Raw genomic sequence first — 19277 nt, 5'->3', positions numbered from 1 at the left:
CATTCCTGCAAATAAGCAACCTTCCGTAACTTTGAGGGGAACTAGGAAGATAACAACACTTTCATTGTTTTAAAAAACATACATGCCACAACGACAATGCTCAGCATGAGAAATGGTGATGGAGGCAATGGATACATTACTACAATGTGGGAAGAGAAACAAATAAGCTTAACATGATTAATCCGACATCCATGTCCTGACCAAGCATTTCCAAATATAACAACAGACTTGTAAGAAAACCTCCATGCTGTTCACATGACCATGACAACTGTCCAATCTAAGTTCTTCACAACTGCAAATAAATTGCTGCTCAGACATGAATCTGATAAGTACTACAGAGTCGAGTCTGAACCTTAACAGAATCACGTGCAGAATAGTTATCAACTGTGGAACCTGGAGGACATGACATAGATTTAGAATACTCACCAGGGGAGCTCGCATCAAAGCCATAAATTTCATTCAGAATTGTCGATTTGCCAACACCCGGAGGACCAATCACACCAACCACCGTGAAATCGGTATTCTCAGTCAGGAACTGACCAAAAGAAAACCCAAGAAGAACCCAAAGTGAAATTACAATCAGTTTCTGAGGATCAACAGCATGGAACTCCATTTCCAAATGGCATATATACGTTAATTGATATACATCATCAATGGCAGGTAGATCAAGGAAAGATGGTTAGCTTGGAAGGATCCATCAGATGATTGTATCGAGCACCATCTTTGACTTACATCGGATAAAGCCAAAATTTCACAGAAACAACGATGTTTAACCTTTTTCACTTCCAAGAAGAAAGAAAAACCAACCACGCAGATTTTACCGCTTGCGAAGGTCAAAACACGAGAGAGAGAGAGAGAGGAGGGGGGGGGTTACAGGAAGAAAGCGATCGATGTGGAAATCCCAAGAATCGGAGAGTATATTGAGGGAGCTGACGGGAGGGAGGCGGGAGCGATGATGTTGGGCTTCATCTTCAGCGCTGCCGCGGCCAAATTTTCCGGCGATCGGACCGACTGAGGGCTTCGCGAGCAGAATTTTAGGAGTTGGCGACGCCGCCGACAAATGACTCGGACCACCGGCAGATGACCCAGCCATCGAAACTCGATGGTTCGCAACCTCACCAAGAATCGCCCGCAACAATAGACCCTACAGCACGATTAGGGTTTGCGATAATTTACAGAAAAAAAAGTCCGCCAAACCAAATTGAGGACAAAGATTGACTCATCCTGCCCGCTAGAGAGAGAATGACCAAAGCGACTTCGTTGTGAAACATAGAACACAAGCGACTTGAGAATATTTTGATTTTATACTGATGAGTAGAAATCTCACCCGACCCAACCCAAGACAACAAAAAAAAACTTTTTTTATTTAATTTACTTAATCAGTCCTCTGTTCACAAGACAACCATTGTCGCTAATCCAAACTAACTTCATGGTACGACCTCATTCAGGAGCAACCACGACAACCTGTTTACCGACATTATTACCATGGAAGAGTCCGATCAGAGCGGAAGGTCCGTTCTCAAGCCCTTGGACTGTGTCCTCTACGTAGGTTATCTTCCTTTCTCTGATGTAAGGAAGCACAAAGTCCAAGAACTCGGAGTGTCTTTGGAAGTAATCCGAAACAATGAACCCTTGGATACGGATCCTCTTGTAGATGACAGTGGCCAAGTTGTGCACTCCCTCAGGGTCTTCCAGGTTGTACTGAGAAATCATTCCACAGACTGCGATCCGGCCATTCATTCTCATGTTTAGAAGCACTGCGTCGAGCATTTTCCCTCCCACGTTCTCAAAGTATATGTCGATGCCATCGGGGAAACACCTGGTAACAGACAAGGATAAACCGAAATGAAGAGCAATGGAAACATTGCAAAAACCATCAGGCTGAGATAAAGGGGCTCGACTTACCTCTTCAGGGCAGCATCAAGGTCGGGCTCTTCCTTGTAGTTAAACGCATCGTCAAACCCGAACTTATTCTTCAGGAGATCGACCTGACAACAAGCGGTTAACAAGGCAAGTCACCGTCTTGTCTTGATGGAAAAGACAGAGCAAATGTATTGAAGCATACATTACATACATCAGACCCGACAAGAAATCTAAATAAAGTTCCAGCTAAGTCTCTTCTCTGCTCACCTTTTCCTTACTTCCGGCGCTTCCGACAACATGACAACCCATCAACTTGGCAAATTGACCCACAAGCTGACCAACAGCCCCGGATGCAGAGGATACAAAGACAAACTCGCCTTTCCTAGGAGCACATATATCATAAAACCCAACATATGCGGTCATGCCGGGCATACCTGTCAGAACAATGCAAAGCCATGAAGGACAGTGGACACCACTACAGTCCATTTTCATCTATAAATCAATTCCTACCTAAGCTTTGGATAATGTTTGTTAGATTCAATGGTCCATGCAGATTACTATCCAGCTCTAGACCACGCATGTATCAACAAAATAGCAGGATTCCTTTCTCATCAAGTTACATATCTGGGCACGCCCAAAGTGATGATTTGACCGAGAAGAAAGCCGAGATAACCTTACCAAGTAGCCCGGTGTAGTAGGATAACGGAACATCCATATGGTGGATCTTGTTGTGCACGTTAGGAATTGGAGTGATGACACTGTACTCCTCCCATCCGACAAACCCCCAAAGCAAGTCGCCCTTTTCGAAATCCGGGTGGGTAGAATCTATTACTCTCGACACTCCAAACCCTAAGAGAGGCTGCCACAAATCGCATCGAAACCTTCAGCAACAAGTAAACAAAAGGAAACAGAGGGGATCTGTACAGAATCCCATAATTTTGAATCTAATGATCTCGAAATGTAACTGGATTCGAACTTCTCCACCGAATCCCATAAACAGGGAGCGACGGAGACGCACCTTGCCGGGTTCGTAGGGTTGAGAAAGCGCAGGAGATGAAGGATCGGGTTTGCCCATGCGGATTCGCATGTAGGGATCGCAGGACAAGTAGAGATTCTTCACTAGCACCGTCGGAGATTCCGTCTGAACCCTAAGTTCGACGGCGGTGGTAGTGACGATGAGGTCGGACCCCTTGGGGAATCCGGTCACATAATCTCGCAGAATGACCTGTTTGTTGCTCGCCGTGGCCCCGCCATCTCTTCCGGTGCTCGCCATTCCCTCTCTCTCTCTCTGGTATTCTCCGACGCCGAAAAGTGTCGGCCTTATGGGCTTCGCAGAGGGAGTAATAGCAGCCACAAGCTTTTTCTTTTCGTCTGTCCACCTCGTCACTTCATTCCGTTTTTGGCAATCAACCGCTATACTTATTTATCATTGTACATATTAGGTTGCCGGTCCATGCTAGATTTTGTTCATGATAAATTCTTTGTATGTTCTTTTGCATCTTCAAATAAATGATATAAATTATGGGCCGAAAAAAGAAGTTGTTTGTATAATATAATAATACATTCGAATACTAAGTAAAAGATTTACTTCATTTGGAAACTCTGTTTGCAAGTATGGTGATTAATAAAAAAAATGATCTTCCGAAGAATATTAAAATATTTTGCATTTTTTTAATGGTCGGATGAGCATATAATTGCAGTGCCGCAACCAAAATTGATATGACAATGACAGGTTTGATTTCCTCCGCCGCCAAAAAAAAAAAGTGGTGATGGGTACGTTTAATGAAAGTGTTTACCTTATGGTATGCTGGAACGAACATAAACCCAATACAAAAACCAAGTTGAAGTCGTCGTCTCCCTCAAGCCGATGCCCCCTAAACTGCATTGAGTCCACACGATATATAATCCAATTTTCCATTAATGGGAAACAGTCCTGCTTTCCAAAAGTTTAATCATCAAGCAAATATTTAACCAGAACCCGAGTTTCGGAAATCTGAATTGTTCAAGCGTCAGGTCCACCGATCTTTATTACAAGAAAACAGAAGCAAACAACACTTGCAGTTCATCTCAACTCAATTATCAGACTTAGCGGGTTCCCAAGGTTGGTACCTAGTCCAGCTCCTCTGCCCGGGGTTTAGAGCGTGTCCCTTTGAATGGTAAATGTAGGCATCACCCTCTCCCGAGAAGTTCTCTTTGTGCTCAAGCCCATACCTCTTCGGTTTCAGCATGAGGAGCTTCAAAATGAAATTTCTCATTCAGTATGATGATCATTAGATTAATACTACTTATGCTCGAGATCGCCTATAAATGGATATTTTATTAATAAAACCCTTAATGTAGAGATTTGAGATTGAGTCTCTGAAGAGGCTTACCTCATCTCCAGTGTGATCGGTCATGAAGTGGAGCCATCCATGCCACTCGGCCGGTACCTGAGACGCATTATAACGATCCTTCTGTGCATATTCTACCCATCTGTGTCTTCCTGCAAACGGTTAGTAGTGTGTTTTAGTTGCATATTCATACCATATAGTACTTGGACATGTGGGAACAAGCTGTGAAACCTATGACCACGCGACAAGATGATTATATATTTCCTGAAAACCTTAACAACCCTAGCCTTGATTTTGTTGAATGATAAATATAAGCAATTTTTTTCAAATAGTATACGATATAGGCAACAAGTATTCTGAATCCTGCAAGTAGTATTGACATTAAGCAAAAGCAAATACTGAAGGACATCACAAGGCAAAATGGAAAGATGTACAAACTACAAACCGTATTGAGTGTCGCCCAGCTTTTGGTAATATTTGTTACCGAATTTATCAACACCAACAACTGTTGCTCCTATGTTGTGTATTTTCGTTTGCCTTAATTGGTAAAAAATAAAAAAAATGTTATTGATCATGAGGTATCCAAACGTTCTTATCTCCATAACAATCAAAGAACATCAAATGAATAAAAGATGCATATGCACATCAAAGATCTTATGTCAGTCAGTTTAGTTATGCTGCATATATTATTTTGTAGTATCTGAAATAGGAAAAGCTTGGCGCAACAAGAAAAATAACATCATACAACAGAACACAGATTCAGACATCAAGATTTCACAATCCTTCAACAGAAAACATCTAGCAAGAATCATAGCAAAGTTCTCCAACCCAGGAGACCTCAGGCAAGCCTCTTACAATAAGAGAAGAGAAAGTTTCCAACTTTGAATTGCAATATTTTAAGCTATTGTGGAGTTTTAAGATCAACATGCAACATAATCGGATGCCAAAAGTTCGATCTGGCATTTATGTCAATGTTTCAAACAAGAGAAAGACAAACAGGATGACCGGTAAGAAATGAAAATCATTACGGAGTATTCAGTACTGGCAGTCAGGGATCTATATTCCATCAGAAATGCAATCATAGAACCTGCAGCAGCTTGTTGAGCCACTGGAAAACATATGCGCGTGTTTTAGAAGGGATGAACCTCCCAGCACATATATAAGAGTATAGATTGTACTTACAAGAGATTTCCATCCGTCAGGCAATTCCTGTAATGAGGGAAAAGGTATAAAACAAGCAATTAGCAGATGCCGAGAACTCGAGAGGCACGATTCCAGAAAAAGAATGCTGAAAAAAAGCGCATATAATCATGGGATTGAACGGTCATGAACTGAACACCTAAGCATGGAGAGGCTACAGAAGGATGAAGGAATTAGACCGAACGCTCGAGTAGGAATCAATAGTAAGAGTTCCCCTCATTTGAACCATGACATGGGAAGAAGAAGAATTATCAAAGAGCTTACATATTTGATTTCCAGAAGAAAAAATAAAAGCCAAATATTCCAAAGCTTTAAAGGATACTTCAAGGATAATCCGCAGCAACTACAATGGCTGTTCGATGACAAATAGACAAAATTTCCATAGACCCATTCCGCTCAGACAAATCCTAGAATAAGATTCGTTCCTTACCGATACATTCCGACAAATCTATATACACAAACAAGCATAGAGAAAAGCGCGTGTTCATCTATAATCTTCAATCGAAATAAAGGAAGATCCAACGAAACCAACAAAACTCGCATTTCCTAGGGTTTCCTGAATCAAACAGATCGAATCGAGGCAATCCCTAGAGGAAAATAATCGAAATCAAACGAGGAACAAGGCGCGAGAGAAGAAGACGAAGAAGAAGAACTGACGTGTAGCCCTCTTCCCGGAGAAGCCGTAAGAAACCGACCAGGCCTCTCTCTTTGATCGCCTGCAACGCACTTTTCACCACCGTCGAAGCCATGTCCTTGTCTCGGTCGGAGTGCCTCTTCGCCTTTAGATTTGGATTTCAGAATATACTTTTCACGCCCTGATTACGCACACCGTTTCATTTCTACGCCTTGTTGTATGGGATTCTTCCTCTCCGGTCCAAAACCTTATACCTGTTTTGCTTGACCGGTTTAGCATCCCCTACCGGTTTACCGAAAAACATGTGATCCGGTATGGTTTTCAATTATTTCATTTCTACTTGTGAATTGCATCAAAAGAATTAAAGGAGCAGCTATTCTACAGACTAAAACATCTATCATGAATAATTGTTAAACAATTTATGGTATTTATAGATTTATTAGTTTTTTCTTACAATGGGGATTACATTTAATATGGAATCAGATTTACTTTTGAGAATGAAATAATATAATAGAATTATGAAAATATAAGTTATTGTCATGCATCACATGCAGATCTTTAAAAGATAATTAATGGCTAATGAATATTAGATCGATTTGGTGAAAGATCAAACTATTCTATGAGACAAATTATGTTTTTTTTGGGTAACTAGACAGATTATGATTATTGTTATACAAAATTAAATATCAATATTCCAAATCTAATATATATTTCTTTTTCATTATGACTTTAAATGTTAGATTGCATTTTAAAAAATTAAAAGGAAAGATTATCCTAGCTTATATAATCAATAATAAATAATAGAAATATGAGGAAAAGAACAAGAAAACAATTTTCAAAGTCGCTCTTTTTTGTCTCCCCTCCCTGCGTCAAGTTTAAGCTGTCTTCAGGAACTCCTCTATATTTATACGACGCTCCTTTTGCTCTCCATACTCTCTCTCTAGAATATTTTCTTCCGCCCTTTTTATTCTCTCTCCTAGGGTTTTCTCCTCCACTGCTACAGTCTCTCCTGTTGCTTTCGGTATCCGACGATTCTACTCGAGCTTCGCATCTCAGCCATGGCGGCCGAGAAGCTAAGGGACTTGAGCCAACCAATTGACGTCGCTCTCCTCGATGCCACCGTGGCTGCCTTCTATGGCACCGGATCTAAGGAAGAGGTGGGTCGATTTCTCTGGTATCCGGCTATGTTTTCTTGCCTGTCGGTAAATTTAGGGAAGAGATAATTGATTTCATATTCGGGGTTATGGTGTTTCGTCCGTTTTCTTCTGGATTGCGTGTGAAATTTGTGCAAAGGGGGGCGTTTTACGACTGCTTCGGTGTTAGGGTTTTAGCCGCGCTGGTACCTGTTTGTCTTCCGTTATGTTGTGGGTGTTCTCGGAAGAATTGGATGAGGTTTTGGTTGTTTTTCTAGGTTTTGAGTTTAAACTCCTCGGCGTGTGCTTTCCGTCTGTGTTTAAATGTTTTGCTTTTCCTGGGATGGAAGCAATCCGCGACCTTTGTGTGCTCTTGTTGGCTTAAATCATAATGAAAGGAGAGAGGACCATTAGGCAGTTTGCATTGAAAAGTTATTTTCCGATCATGACACTTTATAGCCGCATTATTAGTCTTATAAATTGTGAAACATCGTTATTTCAGATATCTTTAGAAGCGCGATATTGTTTCGATAATTCAATCTATACTTGATTGCTGCTGCTGCACCTGTTTCTGCTCGAAAGTAAAATTCCACTTTATCTGCCATCATGTTTTCTCTATGAATTAACTTCATTTTATTCCCAAAATGTGTTGCTCAGAGAGCTGCTGCCGACCATATTTTGCGGGATTTACAAGCTAATCCAGATATGTGGCTCCAAGTGGTTCACATTCTTCAAAACACAAAAAATCTGGACACCAAGTTCTTTGCCCTTCAAGTAAGTATTACCATCCCTTATTTTGTTAGCGTTGGCTGTTGCAGTGTTGCCAATTAGAGATTTCATTGTTATTTTCGGCTATTCTTCTGCTTATATCTCTTAGCATCGTTCCATATGATATACCTTCTACATCCAAGAGTTGTGGAAACAGGTTCCATTGTTTCATACATTGTATATGCTAGTTAAGGAAACGATAACTTTCTGAAGAATCAAGCAGTTACGTTGTGACACCTATTTATACGATTCAGATTTGTCCTTAGAAATGCTTCGTTTTATCAGTATGAAACGCTTGTACATATTGAAAATAGCTGGTTAAAACCTTTGAATATATATCTTATATCTTATAATGATATTTCTTGTTCAAGTTGTTTCGTGTTCCCTAAGTCAATTATGTCAAATAGGGTAATTGATATATGAAGGTTTCCATGCAAATAGGGTAATTGATATATGAAGGTTTCCATGGCCTCTGCTTTCAGGTCCTAGAAGGTGTTATCAAGTATAGATGGAATGCGCTGCCTGTTGAGCAACGAGATGGAATGAAAAATTACATCTCTGAAGTCATTGTACAGGTATGTATTTTGTAATTGTATAAATATTTCTTAGATAGTCTTGTGGTTAATTTTGACTGTATTCTTTTGTGGATTTATGTGCAGCTCTCTAGTAATGATGCGTCTTTCAGATCGGAAAGGCTTTATGTCAACAAGCTAAATATCATTTTGGTTCAGGTATTGCCATGAATTTCTGCCAGTAGTGAATGCATTTACTTAATTGCACTAAATCTTTCATGTATCCGTGTAATTGACTACATGAAAAATGCCCAGCTGTTTCTCCTTTCATTTTTTGTAGCTTAGGGGTATTTGCTGTGAAGATTGTTTATTTAGAAATGGATTCTAGTGTTGTATTCTTGTAAGGTTTTACCAAAGTTGATCGAAATTGAATTGGTCTTGGGCATAACATATAACGAGATGCATGCAGATTGTAAAGCATGAGTGGCCAGCTAAGTGGAGAAGCTTTATCCCTGACCTAGTTACTGCTGCTAAAACCAGTGAAACCATCTGCGAGAATTGCATGGCTATTTTGAAAGTAAGTATTATTGACATGCTTTTGCTTTCATTTATTACTGCAAACAGATAACATTTCTTTTTCTTTTTTCTGTTAGCTCCTAAGTGAGGAGGTTTTTGATTTCTCAAGAGGAGAGATGACACAGCAGAAGATCAAAGAACTGAAACAATCTTTGAACAGGTATCTTAATTTGATATTAATTCTTCTAACTATATTTAATACATCTTCTGTCTTATTTGGATATCTGATTTTTTGTCCATTTTTTCTTTATTATTTACAGTGAGTTTCAACTCATTCACGAGCTGTGCCTATATGTTCTCTCAGCTTCCCAAAGACCAGAGCTTATACGCGCAACTCTGTCTTCTCTGCATGCTTACCTTTCCTGGATTCCCTTGGGCTATATCTTTGAGTCTCCTTTGGTAAACATACTTGGATTAAGATTGGTGATAATGGACATCACAATTATGTTCTCACTTTTCTTCCTGTAATTTGCAGCTGGAGACCCTCCTTAAATTCTTTCCTGTGCCAGCTTATAGGAATCTCACTCTTCAATGTCTGACGGAGGTACTTTGGTTTGTGGTCTCAGATATTTTGTCATGAAATCATTGTTTTTCTGTGATTTTGTATTGATTGGAGACGGGGGCTTTTTCTTGCAGGTTGCAGCTCTTAATTTTGGGGACTTCTACAATGTTCAATATGTTAAGATGTACAACATATTCATGGCACAGTTGCAAGTAATGCCTGTTGTCTTGCTTGCTTCGCTTCAATTTGTTTTCTCAGGCTATTATAGAATGATAGTTCTATCCTTGTTAGTTTAATGTCTAGTAAGTTTATGTGTTTGTTTAACATATAACTGATTTTATTCTTGGTTTCTTGTTTGATGTTTGTGATTGTTTTCCACATCTGTAGGCAATTCTCCATCCGACTACAAATATCTCTGATGCATATGCAAATGGAAGTAGTGAAGAACAGGTAATTATTTTAGGTGCATTAAGTTCCAGCTGGACTCATTGTTTTCTTTAACTTATCATGATTTGACTTTTTGTATTTTCTATTTTCTTCTAGGCATTTATCCAGAATTTGGCATTGTTTTTCACTTCATTTTTCAAGGTAAATTTTCTTTCTGATTCAGTAAGATATCCTATGGTGCGGCGAAATAGAATTCTAGATTTTGGCGGGTGTGGTTTAATTCATATAAGGTACTAACTTTTATGGTGGAAGCATTTTGATAGTATCAAATGTCATTGCTGTCTCAAATTTCCCTTATTTGCAGTTCCATATACGAGTCCTAGAATCTGCCCCAGAAAATGTATCTGTATTACTCGCGGGTCTGGAATATCTCATCAATATATCATATGTTGAAGACACTGAAGTGTTCAAGGTTTGGAATTAACAATTATTACTGTTATTGTTGTTGATGCAGTTACTTTTGTTTCTTTTTCTATGTTGGCAGGTAGGAATGGTATTTTGTGTTCCATCTAATGCTTTGGAAATTGACATCGTTTGCTGCTTGTGATTAAACAGGTTTGTTTGGATTATTGGAACTCATTGGTTTTGGAGCTGTTTGATGCACACCATAATGCCGATAATCCAGCTGTAACTGCAAGCCTAATGGGATTACAGGTAGGATGGAATCCATAACTACTGTGGCTTGTTTTTCTCTTTCTTCGTTAGATGTTATTTAGAACTGCATTTTTCTTAGTTGAGGCATTGGAATCCTGGCAGTATACTTCTCGAGAAGCAAATTGCCCTGCGTATAGTATACATTAAAGCATTAAATACGTGTCCGATCAGTTAGAGTTATGAGGAGATATAATCTGTTGGAAGCTTTGCAAACAATATTTCAGATATTAGGTTGATATTGCCTACTGCATCTAAGTATACCGACAACATGCTTGTAATACACTTCAGCTACTTCAACATTTGAACTATTGTTTGTGCTGCATTCAACCAGAATTTAGAAAAACGAAAGGATTCTTTGTTGTCTATCTGCAACATACTAATAAGAATCCTTGGTTTAAAGGAAAGTTATATTTTGCATTTCAGAATGGAACTAATGTGGATTCAAAATTTAATCTTCTTTTATAACTTGTGTGATTCTTAGCCAAGACTATTAATTAGGTATATCACCAACGGCCATGTGTTTGCACTGTTACACTTTTTAGGGCTATACTGGTCCTGTATATCAGATATCTTTGATGTGTTGAACATTTAGGTAGTATCATATATTTTTTTCTCATTCACGTGTGCCATGTCTTAAGTCATTGTGGAGCTATCCATGCTTTGATGTGCTTACTCACCTTGGGTTTGGAATTACTTGCAGATGCCGTTCCTTCCGAATATGGTTGATGGTCTTGGCTCTCAAGTCATGCAGCGGCGGCAACTTTATGCTGGTTCAATGTCAAAGTTAAGAGGACTCATGATAAGTCGCATGGCAAAGCCTGAAGAAGTGCTAATTGTTGAAGATGAAAATGGAAACATTGTCCGTGAAACTATGAAAGACAATGATGTTCTTGTCCAGTATAAGGTACTGGTCTAGGTTTGACACAGAATCTAGGTCATTTTCATTTAGGCAAGATACTGTGAATGCATTGTAATGTTGTGATTAGAGAGTAACACTGTAACAGTATCATACTCAATTCTTCATTTTGGTGTGCATGTAATTTCATCCTCGGGGAGCCTTTTCTTTTTTTGGTTCTCATTTGTTATTTTCTATTGTTGCAGATCATGCGAGAGACACTGATCTATTTGTCACACCTTGATCATGATGATACCGAAAAACAGGTAGCTTTTACAAGAGGGAGAGTTTATTTATGTGTTTCTTATGATAGCGTAGTTATGCTGACGGTTTACGTAAAAACAGTTGGGAATTAACAGCTAGAGAATTATGATCACTATGTTGTCAGTAGCCGTCTAGACAGTAGCATGTAACCTATTATGTAGAATCTTCTTGTGCAAATCTAGACCCTAAATCACTGAATTCAACTGTGTTATCTAAGGCTCAATGTCTCAGTTTCTCTGACCTTTTTCTATTGATCATCTTTTGATTTACCTTTAAAGATGTTGAGGAAACTCAGCAAACAATTAAGTGGGGAGGAATGGACTTGGAACAACCTGAACACGCTGTGCTGGGCTATTGGATCTATATCTGGGTCCATGGCAGAAGAACAGGTATGATTTACACTGTTGCTTGTCATGGTTGCCCTCTGAATTATTTCTTTTATTTTGTGCATAAAGTTGATAGTTTTGTTTTGTGACGTAGTAACTTCTCCATCACATATCTTTATCATTGTGTGTTTACCTTTTTGATGCATCATATATACTTATTCGCTGTTGCAAGAATCTCTTTCATCACCTGCCATATTTTTACGATTTTTCATCTGTTTGACCATTTCTTTCAGTGGTTGTGATAGGTGTTTTATGTGTTGTGTCTATAACTGATGTATTTGAACTTCAATGTCTTTGTCAGGAAAACAGATTTTTGGTGATGGTTATCCGTGATTTGTTAAATTTATGTGAGATCACCAAGGGTAAAGATAATAAAGCCGTTATTGCCAGCAATATCATGTAAGTTTTCTCCATCATGGACACTAATCTTGGATTTCTATGTAGGATAGAGTTGACAGATATCAGGATTCTTTTAGTCATTTGCTGTTTCCGTTGGATACCAGCATAAGATTTATGCATACTTCACCTTAAGAACTTTGAGGCTTTGTTCCTGGGAGAATTCTCATTTTTTTTAATGCTTTCCCTATGTTCCAGGTATGTTGTCGGACAGTATCCAAGATTTTTAAGAGCCCACTGGAAATTTCTGAAGACAGTTGTGAACAAGTTGTTTGAATTCATGCATGAGACGCATCCAGGTGTTCAGGTAGTGGTTCTCTTACAATCTTCTGCTGTCTTAAATATTGGACTGTTAAGTGCAATGTACTGGTTGGATATATAGAGGGTGAAATCCAATTACGTTACCATGTGCTGTTTGCAGTTGCTGTTTTCTGATTAAATTTGCCGTTAAAAACATTGAATATGCAATGATTTCCTTCAGGATATGGCCTGTGATACATTCCTGAAAATTGTTCAGAAGTGCAAGCGCAAGTTTGTTATCGTCCAGGTATGCATATGCAAGTATTAAATTCTTACACAATCTTTTAAAAATTGAGATCATAAAATTAGCTTCTTGCACTTTCAGGTTGGAGAAAGTGAACCATTTGTATCTGAACTTCTATCGGGCCTTGCAACAACTGTTGCAGATCTCGAGCCTCATCAGATTCACACCTTTTATGAATCTGTAAGTTTTTCCAGATGTCGCTTGTGTGGAGATACAAAGCTGTTTCTTGTTGCAATTTAACCTTCTCTCTTCAGGTTGGTCAAATGATCCAAGCGGAATCAGATCCTCAGAAGAGGGATGAATACCTCCAGAGGTTGATGGCTCTCCCAAACCAGGTCTGTTAATTAATAATTCTAGCTTCTTGGATTTTTATAGGCTGAGCTGATTAAAACTAACTCACTTCTGTATTGCAGAAATGGGCAGAAATCATAGGACAGGCACGCCAGAGTGTAGATTTCCTTAAGGATCAAGATGTGATACGTACTGTACTCAACATCTTCCAGGTCTGCTGACTTCTTACTTTTACACATTGATGGTTATCTGAAGCTTATCTGGAGTTGCCGTGTGCTGCTACTTTTTATCTATGAAATAGAATTTCGTTGCATATGATAAGGAAGCATGATTCCGTGTTTTCGTTATGTTGAGCTGGTCTATCTAGTGGTCTTAGTGTAGATTTTGGTTTGGCTCTGTGATGAAGTCTAATACATTTCGGTTTGTGCATTGCAGACAAATACTAGTGTTGCAACTTCTCTTGGAACATACTTTCTGTCGCAAATATCCTTGATCTTCTTGGATATGCTGAATGTATACAGGTAAACCCATTGTACAACAATAGCTGTCCATGTTACACAATCTTTGAGAACTCTAATTTGGTTTTTCATTGTATTGCTGCAACAGAATGTACAGTGAGCTTGTATCGGGTAGCATTGCTGGTGGAGGCCCTTATGCTTCAAGAACATCTTTTGTTAAACTTCTACGGTAGGATTAGCTTTTGTACCTAAGATAAACACAGTGAGAGGTTGTGAATGTCTCTCTCTATAAACTTGAATAATGTTATATTTTTATTCTGATTGGACAGGTCTGTTAAGAGGGAAACCCTTAAACTGATAGAAACATTTTTAGACAAAGCTGAAGACCAGCCACACATCGGAAAACAATTTGTGCCGCCAATGATGGATCCTGTTCTTGGCGATTATGCAAGAAACGTCCCTGATGCTAGGGAATCTGAAGTTCTATCACTATTTGCAACGATAATAAACAAGTAATTATCTTGTTCTTTGTTATTTAATAATCATCATGGATTACATGAACAGATTGATGCGAAATTGTTTCTAGATCTAAGGCTATTTGGTATTCCAAAAGAAGCCTTACTGCATGACGTGATACAAAATCTACTATCATTGGATTCGTGCAATATTAATACATGTGACATGACATGTCGTGCAGGTACAAGGCTGCAATGCTTGATGATGTGCCCCGCATATTTGAAGCTGTTTTCCAGTGTACGCTGGAGGTAAATTTTATATGAGCCATGGCTTATCGTTAGCTAATTAATGCTTAGTTGTTGTCTCTCCACGACGAACCATGTTCTACAGCTTTAGGAAAAGCAAAGATGTATTATGTGTTTAATTTATAGGGGAAATGGGGTCGTCTAGACAGCTATCCAAACTTGGTTTGTACTTTGACTTATGTTTATAGGCATACACTTGGTAGAGTGTGTCATTTTGGATGACCTTCTTTAACATAATTCTTTCTTGTTTCTTCATAAATGTTTGTTTTGGCTATTTTTTTATTCACCATAAAGACTAGACTTGTTGATATGACTTACTAGTTGGTGTTGTGTATTGTAGTTGATGTACTCACTTTTATTTGTCCTGCAGATGATAACTAAAAATTTTGAAGATTACCCAGAGCATCGCCTGAAATTTTTCTCATTACTTCGTGCTATTGCTACTTTCTGTTTCCCTGCCTTGATACGGCTGTCAAGTCAGGTTGGTGAATATGTTTTTGCATTTATTTTGGCTTTTTTTACATCCAAGGAATTTGTAGCCATCATTTGTATTTCATTCATCTAGTTTATTCTGGTTCAGTTTATTGTATTATCTGGTTATATGTTGATAGATTTATTTTCGTACAAGTCCTTGCACTTATTTCATCTTGTGCCTTCTTGTCATTCACCAGCAACTGAAGCTAGTGATAGATTCAATTATCTGGGCGTTTAGGCATACCGAAAGAAATATCGCCGAAACTGGGCTTAATCTTTTGCTTGAGATGCTGAAGAACTTTCAGGTTTGGTGCTTTTTCTTCCTTTTGTTTGTAGCTATTTGCATGTCAGCCTATAGGTTGATGTAACATCCCTTGTAACTTTAATAGGCTTCTGAGTTTTGTAATCAATTCTACCGGACATACTTTATGCAAATTGAGCAAGAAATATTTGCCGTTTTGACCGACACCTTCCATAAGCCTGGTTTCAAGTTGCATGTATTGGTGCTGCAGCATCTTTTTTGCCTGGTAAGCATGCCCTTCCTGATGGACTCCTCGTTCATTTACTTGCTGGATGTTTTCTTTACTTATGGGTTTGACTATGGGTTCAGGTTGAGAGTGGATCTTTGACGGAACCTTTGTGGGATGCGGCAACAGTACCTTATCCATATCCAAACAATTCCGCCTTTGTTCGCGAATACACCATAAAGCTCCTGAGCACATCTTTCCCCAATATGACTGCAGCTGAGGTAAATCAAACCAGAATCTTTGTTTTTCCAGATCTCCTTTGATTCCACTCACTGATCTTGAAAACATAAATACACAGGTCACACAATTCGTCAATGGACTTTTTGAGTCGAGAAATGACGTATCGACGTTTAAGAACACTATACGCGATTTCCTTGTGCAGTCCAAAGAATTTTCAGCGCAGGTAACCACATTTTGGTTTCTCCGCCATCCCTTATTCTACATTCCCATTCTTTGGTAAACTCGAACTAATTTCCTATTCATTTGCCGTCGTGTATAAAAAACAATATTTTCAGGATAACAAAGACCTTTATGCCGAGGAGGCTGCTGCTCAGAGGGAGAGAGAGCGGCAAAGAATGCTCTCGATCCCAGGGCTTATCGCTCCTAATGAAATTCAAGAAGATATGGACTCGTGAGTGATGAAAAAGCGAAGATAGGGCGGAGCCTCCTTTCATTTGGTGAGTGAAATTCATTGTAGGCTTCAACAAGCAAAGGAGGAAGAAGAAGAAAACCGAGGAGGAGGACGAGATGTTTTCTTCCCCGCCACTGTATTTGGGGTTGTTAGTAAGAACTTCCCATTCGATTTTGAAAACTGGAAGGCTTAGAAGAGAAGAGGGTGTGTTACCAAGTAGCAGTGTTTGGTGAATTGATGTAGATTTTTCACATTAGGGTGCTAATGGTAGGGAATATCTATCTATATGGGTCACTTATATATATATATTCTCTTTGCTTCAATATTAGACTGTGTTATTTTTGGTGGGTGGGTGGGGGGGTTTGTGGTTGTGCAGCTTATTCCAATTTTTTGTTTCAAACATTAATACAAAGTTCTTTATTTCATATGAATTATGTTACATCACAATTATTTCCGACAGGTCTTTGAAGTTCTGTGTAGAGCTTCCATTTGCTGAGACAGCCTCATGGGCAAGTCCTTTGAGCTTCTTAGCATTACCTCTCATCTTCCTCCCACTGTCACGTCCAAGAATTTGATCTAAGCATTTGACGAATCCATCTCTTGTAAAGGCTCCACCATCAATGGTCACTCCGATCTCCCACACGGCCTCCACCGCCCGCCCATTCAGCCTCTGGTCCCCGAAGAACGGCCTGCATATCATCGGTATGCCTCCTGCAACACTTTCTAACACCGAGTTCCAACCACAATGTGTAACAAACACACCCGTTGCTCTGTGTTCGAGCACCTTCACCTGTGGTGCCCATGGCACCACCAGCCCTTGTTCTCTTGTCCTGTCTTGAAAGCCCTTCGGTAGATGAGCCCTGTCTTTATCCTTCAATGACCATATGAATGGCACTCTGCTCGCTTCCAGGCCTTCTGCCATGGCTTGTAGCTCGCTGGGCGGTGGTGTCATGACCGTGCCAAAGCTGATGTAGGCCACTGATCCGAGGGCTTGGTTGTCTAGCCAGGCTAAGCAGTTGTATGTGTCATTGAGTGTCGAGACTTTAGGAGGGGTGGAAAGGGGGAGAGGGCCGACGTTGAGAAAGCGATTGAGATTTGAGGAAAGGGTTGAGGTTAAAAGAGGGTCTAACTCTTCAAAAGAGTTGAGGAATAGGGCAGATGCTTTTGGTAAGGCCAGCCCCATCTGGTGGAGCATACGGGAAAATATGGATTCGAGGTTTCCAAACACAACTCCTTCTGGCAAGTCCTTCACTCTCATCTTCTCCATTCCTGTGATGAACCCTAGCTTCTCCTCTTTGCGTCCATCCACCTCTGTGATTTGGACATGGAAGTTAGAGAGAGAAAACATGTTTAGTGATAGTGCTAACTCTATATGAATTTGCCAACCAGAGGACCTTTCTTCTTCGAGCAGTTTCCTACTTGCCATAAAGAACGCATTTCAAGGATCACGAATATAACTCGTCAGAATAAAAAATAAAAGTGAAAGAGGAAAACCTTGGAGGCCGATGGTTCGTCGGATGAGATCCGTACATAGATGGGCGGAGAGGGAACAGGGCCCAGCCGTCCAGAACGCCACCCAAACGGCTTCCATCTCCGCCGCCATTTCCGCCGCGAACCAGTAGAACGCGTCCGTCACCAGACACGTCACTCTCCGGCCGACCTCCGCCTCCGCCGTCCCCATTCCTCTCCGGAAACTCTCCGGCGCTGCCGTCAGGAACAGCTCGATCGCCTCCTGTGGCTTTCCCGTGAATACGTACCCCTCCGGTACTCCGTCGCTAACGTCGTAGGTCCTCAGATTCGCCGGCAAACCGTCGCCTCCGACGGAGGCGGAGTTGGATTGGGCGGTGCCGAAGAAGGAGAAACGAGCGGCAGGTGCAGCGGCGGCAAGGCAGCGCGTGACGGAGAGGAGAGGCGGCGCGTGGGTGCCGAAGGGGAAGGCGAGGACGGCGACGTGAGTGTCTCTGGCAGCATGAGAAGGCTCGGCCATCGGTTGGCGCTGGCGTGAGAGAGAAGTAATATTTGGTTGTGTTTACTAGTTGTAAATTTGGGGTGATATTTATATATATATATACATAGAAAGGGGTTTATAGAGTCAACGGAAGATAGCAGCGTTGACCGACGAGGAACCACTCACCGGGGAAGTAGAAGCTCGTGCTGCCACGGTGGTGGGTTTCCACAATGTGACGTTCCTTCTCTCAACACCACACTTGTATCGTATTATATAATATATATATATATATATATATATATATATATTTGGCCCAAAACGGAAACAGCCCACCACTACTATTTTCTTTATTCTTTTCTTTTGTAAATTTGGGTAAATTAGTTAGTAAACATGTAATACATTTATTGGAACAAACAAAAAATGAAATATTTACACACACTCCGGACTGTATTAATTTTTTTTTTCACTCTACGAACCTGTAAAAAATGTATCATAGCATTCGGTAATTTTTAGTTTTGAAAAAAAAAAAAGACTGTAATGGGCTGTATTTGTCAGTATAATGGGCTCTTTTGATCAATACAATGGGATGTATAAAAATAATGGATTTAATTGAATGGGCTTTTTTAACGTGTAAAAAATAAATGGGTTTAATATAATGGACTATCTATTTTTTTAATGTAATGGGCTGTTATTTTGTGGGAGCATTTCCGTGGCCACGCGCGTAAAATTTGGTTTTTGGAGAAAATGGCCCAAACCCATGGATATAGTCCGGGTTTTTCAGTTTCAATTCACGCTCTCATGCCGCGCGTAATACTCTTTCTTTCTGTATATATATATCAGGCAGATTCACATATTAAATATTGAACTTTAACCAAATTTCCAAATTAAATACTCAACTATCTCATTTCCAAATTAAATACTCAACTATATCTAAACTGACAAATAAAAACTAAACTTTTCAAATTTTAACATATATCTAATGGATAATACAAAAAAAAACCTTGTACTTTTTTTTTCGTCGCAATTTAAACCATATACATTTTTTTATCCAAAAAAACCCTATACTTTTTTAAATTTTAAAAA

The 19277-nt window shown here is 39.7% G+C and overlaps 5 protein-coding genes across 7 annotated transcripts in view; 1 reads left to right on the top strand and 4 right to left on the bottom strand.

The window, feature by feature from the left end:
• The window catches only part of LOC104820882 (protein SMG9-like), a 5496-nt gene extending 4225 nt beyond the window's left edge, over positions 1-1271 (bottom strand). The window contains exons 1-2 of the mRNA XM_010551525.1: positions 875-1271; positions 427-535 (exon numbers count right to left, since the gene is read on the bottom strand). Of these exons, the coding sequence (XP_010549827.1) occupies positions 427-535; positions 875-1093 (328 nt within the window). The 5' untranslated portion in view covers positions 1094-1271. The remainder of the gene's footprint in view (positions 1-426; positions 536-874) is intronic.
• A 69-nt stretch (positions 1272-1340) lies between these two features.
• Positions 1341-3804, bottom strand: LOC104820880 (NADP-dependent alkenal double bond reductase P1-like). Of its 3 annotated transcripts, none has more exons than XM_010551520.2 (6): positions 3660-3804; positions 2882-3281; positions 2542-2722; positions 2131-2297; positions 1906-1988; positions 1341-1819 (listed from the first exon to the last, which is right to left on the bottom strand). In XM_010551520.2, the coding sequence occupies exons 1-6, from the start codon at positions 3779-3781 to the stop codon at positions 1441-1443; spliced, it is 1332 nt and encodes a 443-aa protein (XP_010549822.2). In that variant the 5' UTR covers positions 3782-3804; the 3' UTR covers positions 1341-1440. The 3 variants fall into 3 exon arrangements, with proteins under 3 accessions (XP_010549822.2, XP_010549823.1, XP_010549825.1); XM_010551521.1 differs by having other exon boundaries at positions 2882-3276; positions 3660-3744; XM_010551523.1 differs by having other exon boundaries at positions 2882-3249; positions 3660-3744.
• LOC104820881 (probable NADH dehydrogenase [ubiquinone] 1 alpha subcomplex subunit 12) lies at positions 3801-6208 on the bottom strand. Its single transcript, XM_010551524.2, has 5 exons — positions 6051-6208; positions 5376-5402; positions 4639-4730; positions 4236-4345; positions 3801-4097 (listed from the first exon to the last, which is right to left on the bottom strand). Exons 1-5 carry the CDS (start codon positions 6140-6142, stop codon positions 3936-3938), a joined length of 483 nt encoding a protein of 160 aa, XP_010549826.1. The 5' UTR covers positions 6143-6208; the 3' UTR covers positions 3801-3935.
• Positions 6209-6948: 740 nt separating this feature from the next.
• Positions 6949-16529, top strand: LOC104820879 (protein EXPORTIN 1A). Its single transcript, XM_010551519.1, has 32 exons — positions 6949-7184; positions 7818-7934; positions 8411-8503; positions 8588-8659; positions 8910-9017; positions 9094-9176; positions 9277-9415; positions 9492-9560; positions 9653-9730; positions 9906-9968; positions 10062-10106; positions 10270-10377; positions 10521-10619; positions 11320-11523; positions 11721-11780; positions 12057-12167; positions 12466-12563; positions 12759-12867; positions 13042-13107; positions 13186-13284; positions 13359-13439; positions 13518-13607; positions 13831-13916; positions 14002-14082; positions 14183-14365; positions 14551-14617; positions 14985-15095; positions 15286-15393; positions 15478-15615; positions 15699-15836; positions 15914-16018; positions 16131-16529. The coding sequence occupies exons 1-32, from the start codon at positions 7086-7088 to the stop codon at positions 16248-16250; spliced, it is 3228 nt and encodes a 1075-aa protein (XP_010549821.1). The 5' UTR covers positions 6949-7085; the 3' UTR covers positions 16251-16529.
• An 82-nt stretch (positions 16530-16611) lies between these two features.
• On the bottom strand, positions 16612-18266 carry LOC104820878 (UDP-glycosyltransferase 78D2-like). Its single transcript, XM_010551518.1, has 2 exons — positions 17741-18266; positions 16612-17557 (listed from the first exon to the last, which is right to left on the bottom strand). Exons 1-2 carry the CDS (start codon positions 18231-18233, stop codon positions 16683-16685), a joined length of 1368 nt encoding a protein of 455 aa, XP_010549820.1. The 5' UTR covers positions 18234-18266; the 3' UTR covers positions 16612-16682.
• Positions 18267-19277: the final 1011 nt, after the last annotated feature.

Source organism: Tarenaya hassleriana, unplaced genomic scaffold (assembly GCF_000463585.1).
Source record: "Tarenaya hassleriana unplaced genomic scaffold, ASM46358v1 Cleome32, whole genome shotgun sequence".
NCBI classification, from domain to species: Eukaryota; Viridiplantae; Streptophyta; class Magnoliopsida; order Brassicales; family Cleomaceae; genus Tarenaya; species Tarenaya hassleriana.
The sequence above is the reverse complement of the archived record's forward strand: the minus strand, read 5'-3'. Positions and strand labels throughout refer to the sequence as shown.

Coding starts and splice junctions, on each gene's coding strand:
- LOC104820879 (XM_010551519.1), top strand. CDS start 7,086: ATGGCGGCCGAGAAGCTAAGGGACTTGAGCCAACCAATTGACGTCGCT. Junction 9,416..9,491: donor ATATCTTTGAGTCTCCTTTG/GTAAACATACTT, acceptor TGTAATTTGCAG/CTGGAGACCCTCCTTAAATT. Junction 10,620..11,319: donor CAAGCCTAATGGGATTACAG/GTAGGATGGAAT, acceptor AATTACTTGCAG/ATGCCGTTCCTTCCGAATAT.
- LOC104820881 (XM_010551524.2), bottom strand. CDS start 6,142: ATGGCTTCGACGGTGGTGAAAAGTGCGTTGCAGGCGATCAAAGAGAGA. Junction 4,731..5,375: donor CTGACGGATGGAAATCTCTT/GTAAGTACAATC, acceptor TTACCAATTAAG/GCAAACGAAAATACACAACA. Junction 4,098..4,235: donor CCGATCACACTGGAGATGAG/GTAAGCCTCTTC, acceptor TTCATTTTGAAG/CTCCTCATGCTGAAACCGAA.
- LOC104820878 (XM_010551518.1), bottom strand. CDS start 18,233: ATGGCCGAGCCTTCTCATGCTGCCAGAGACACTCACGTCGCCGTCCTC. Junction 17,558..17,740: donor ACGAACCATCGGCCTCCAAG/GTTTTCCTCTTT, acceptor TCCAAATCACAG/AGGTGGATGGACGCAAAGAG.
- LOC104820880 (XM_010551520.2), bottom strand. CDS start 3,781: ATGGAAAATTGGATTATATATCGTGTGGACTCAATGCAGTTTAGGGGG. Junction 2,298..2,541: donor CTACTACACCGGGCTACTTG/GTAAGGTTATCT, acceptor TTGTTCTGACAG/GTATGCCCGGCATGACCGCA. Junction 1,820..1,905: donor CTTGATGCTGCCCTGAAGAG/GTAAGTCGAGCC, acceptor GTCTGTTACCAG/GTGTTTCCCCGATGGCATCG.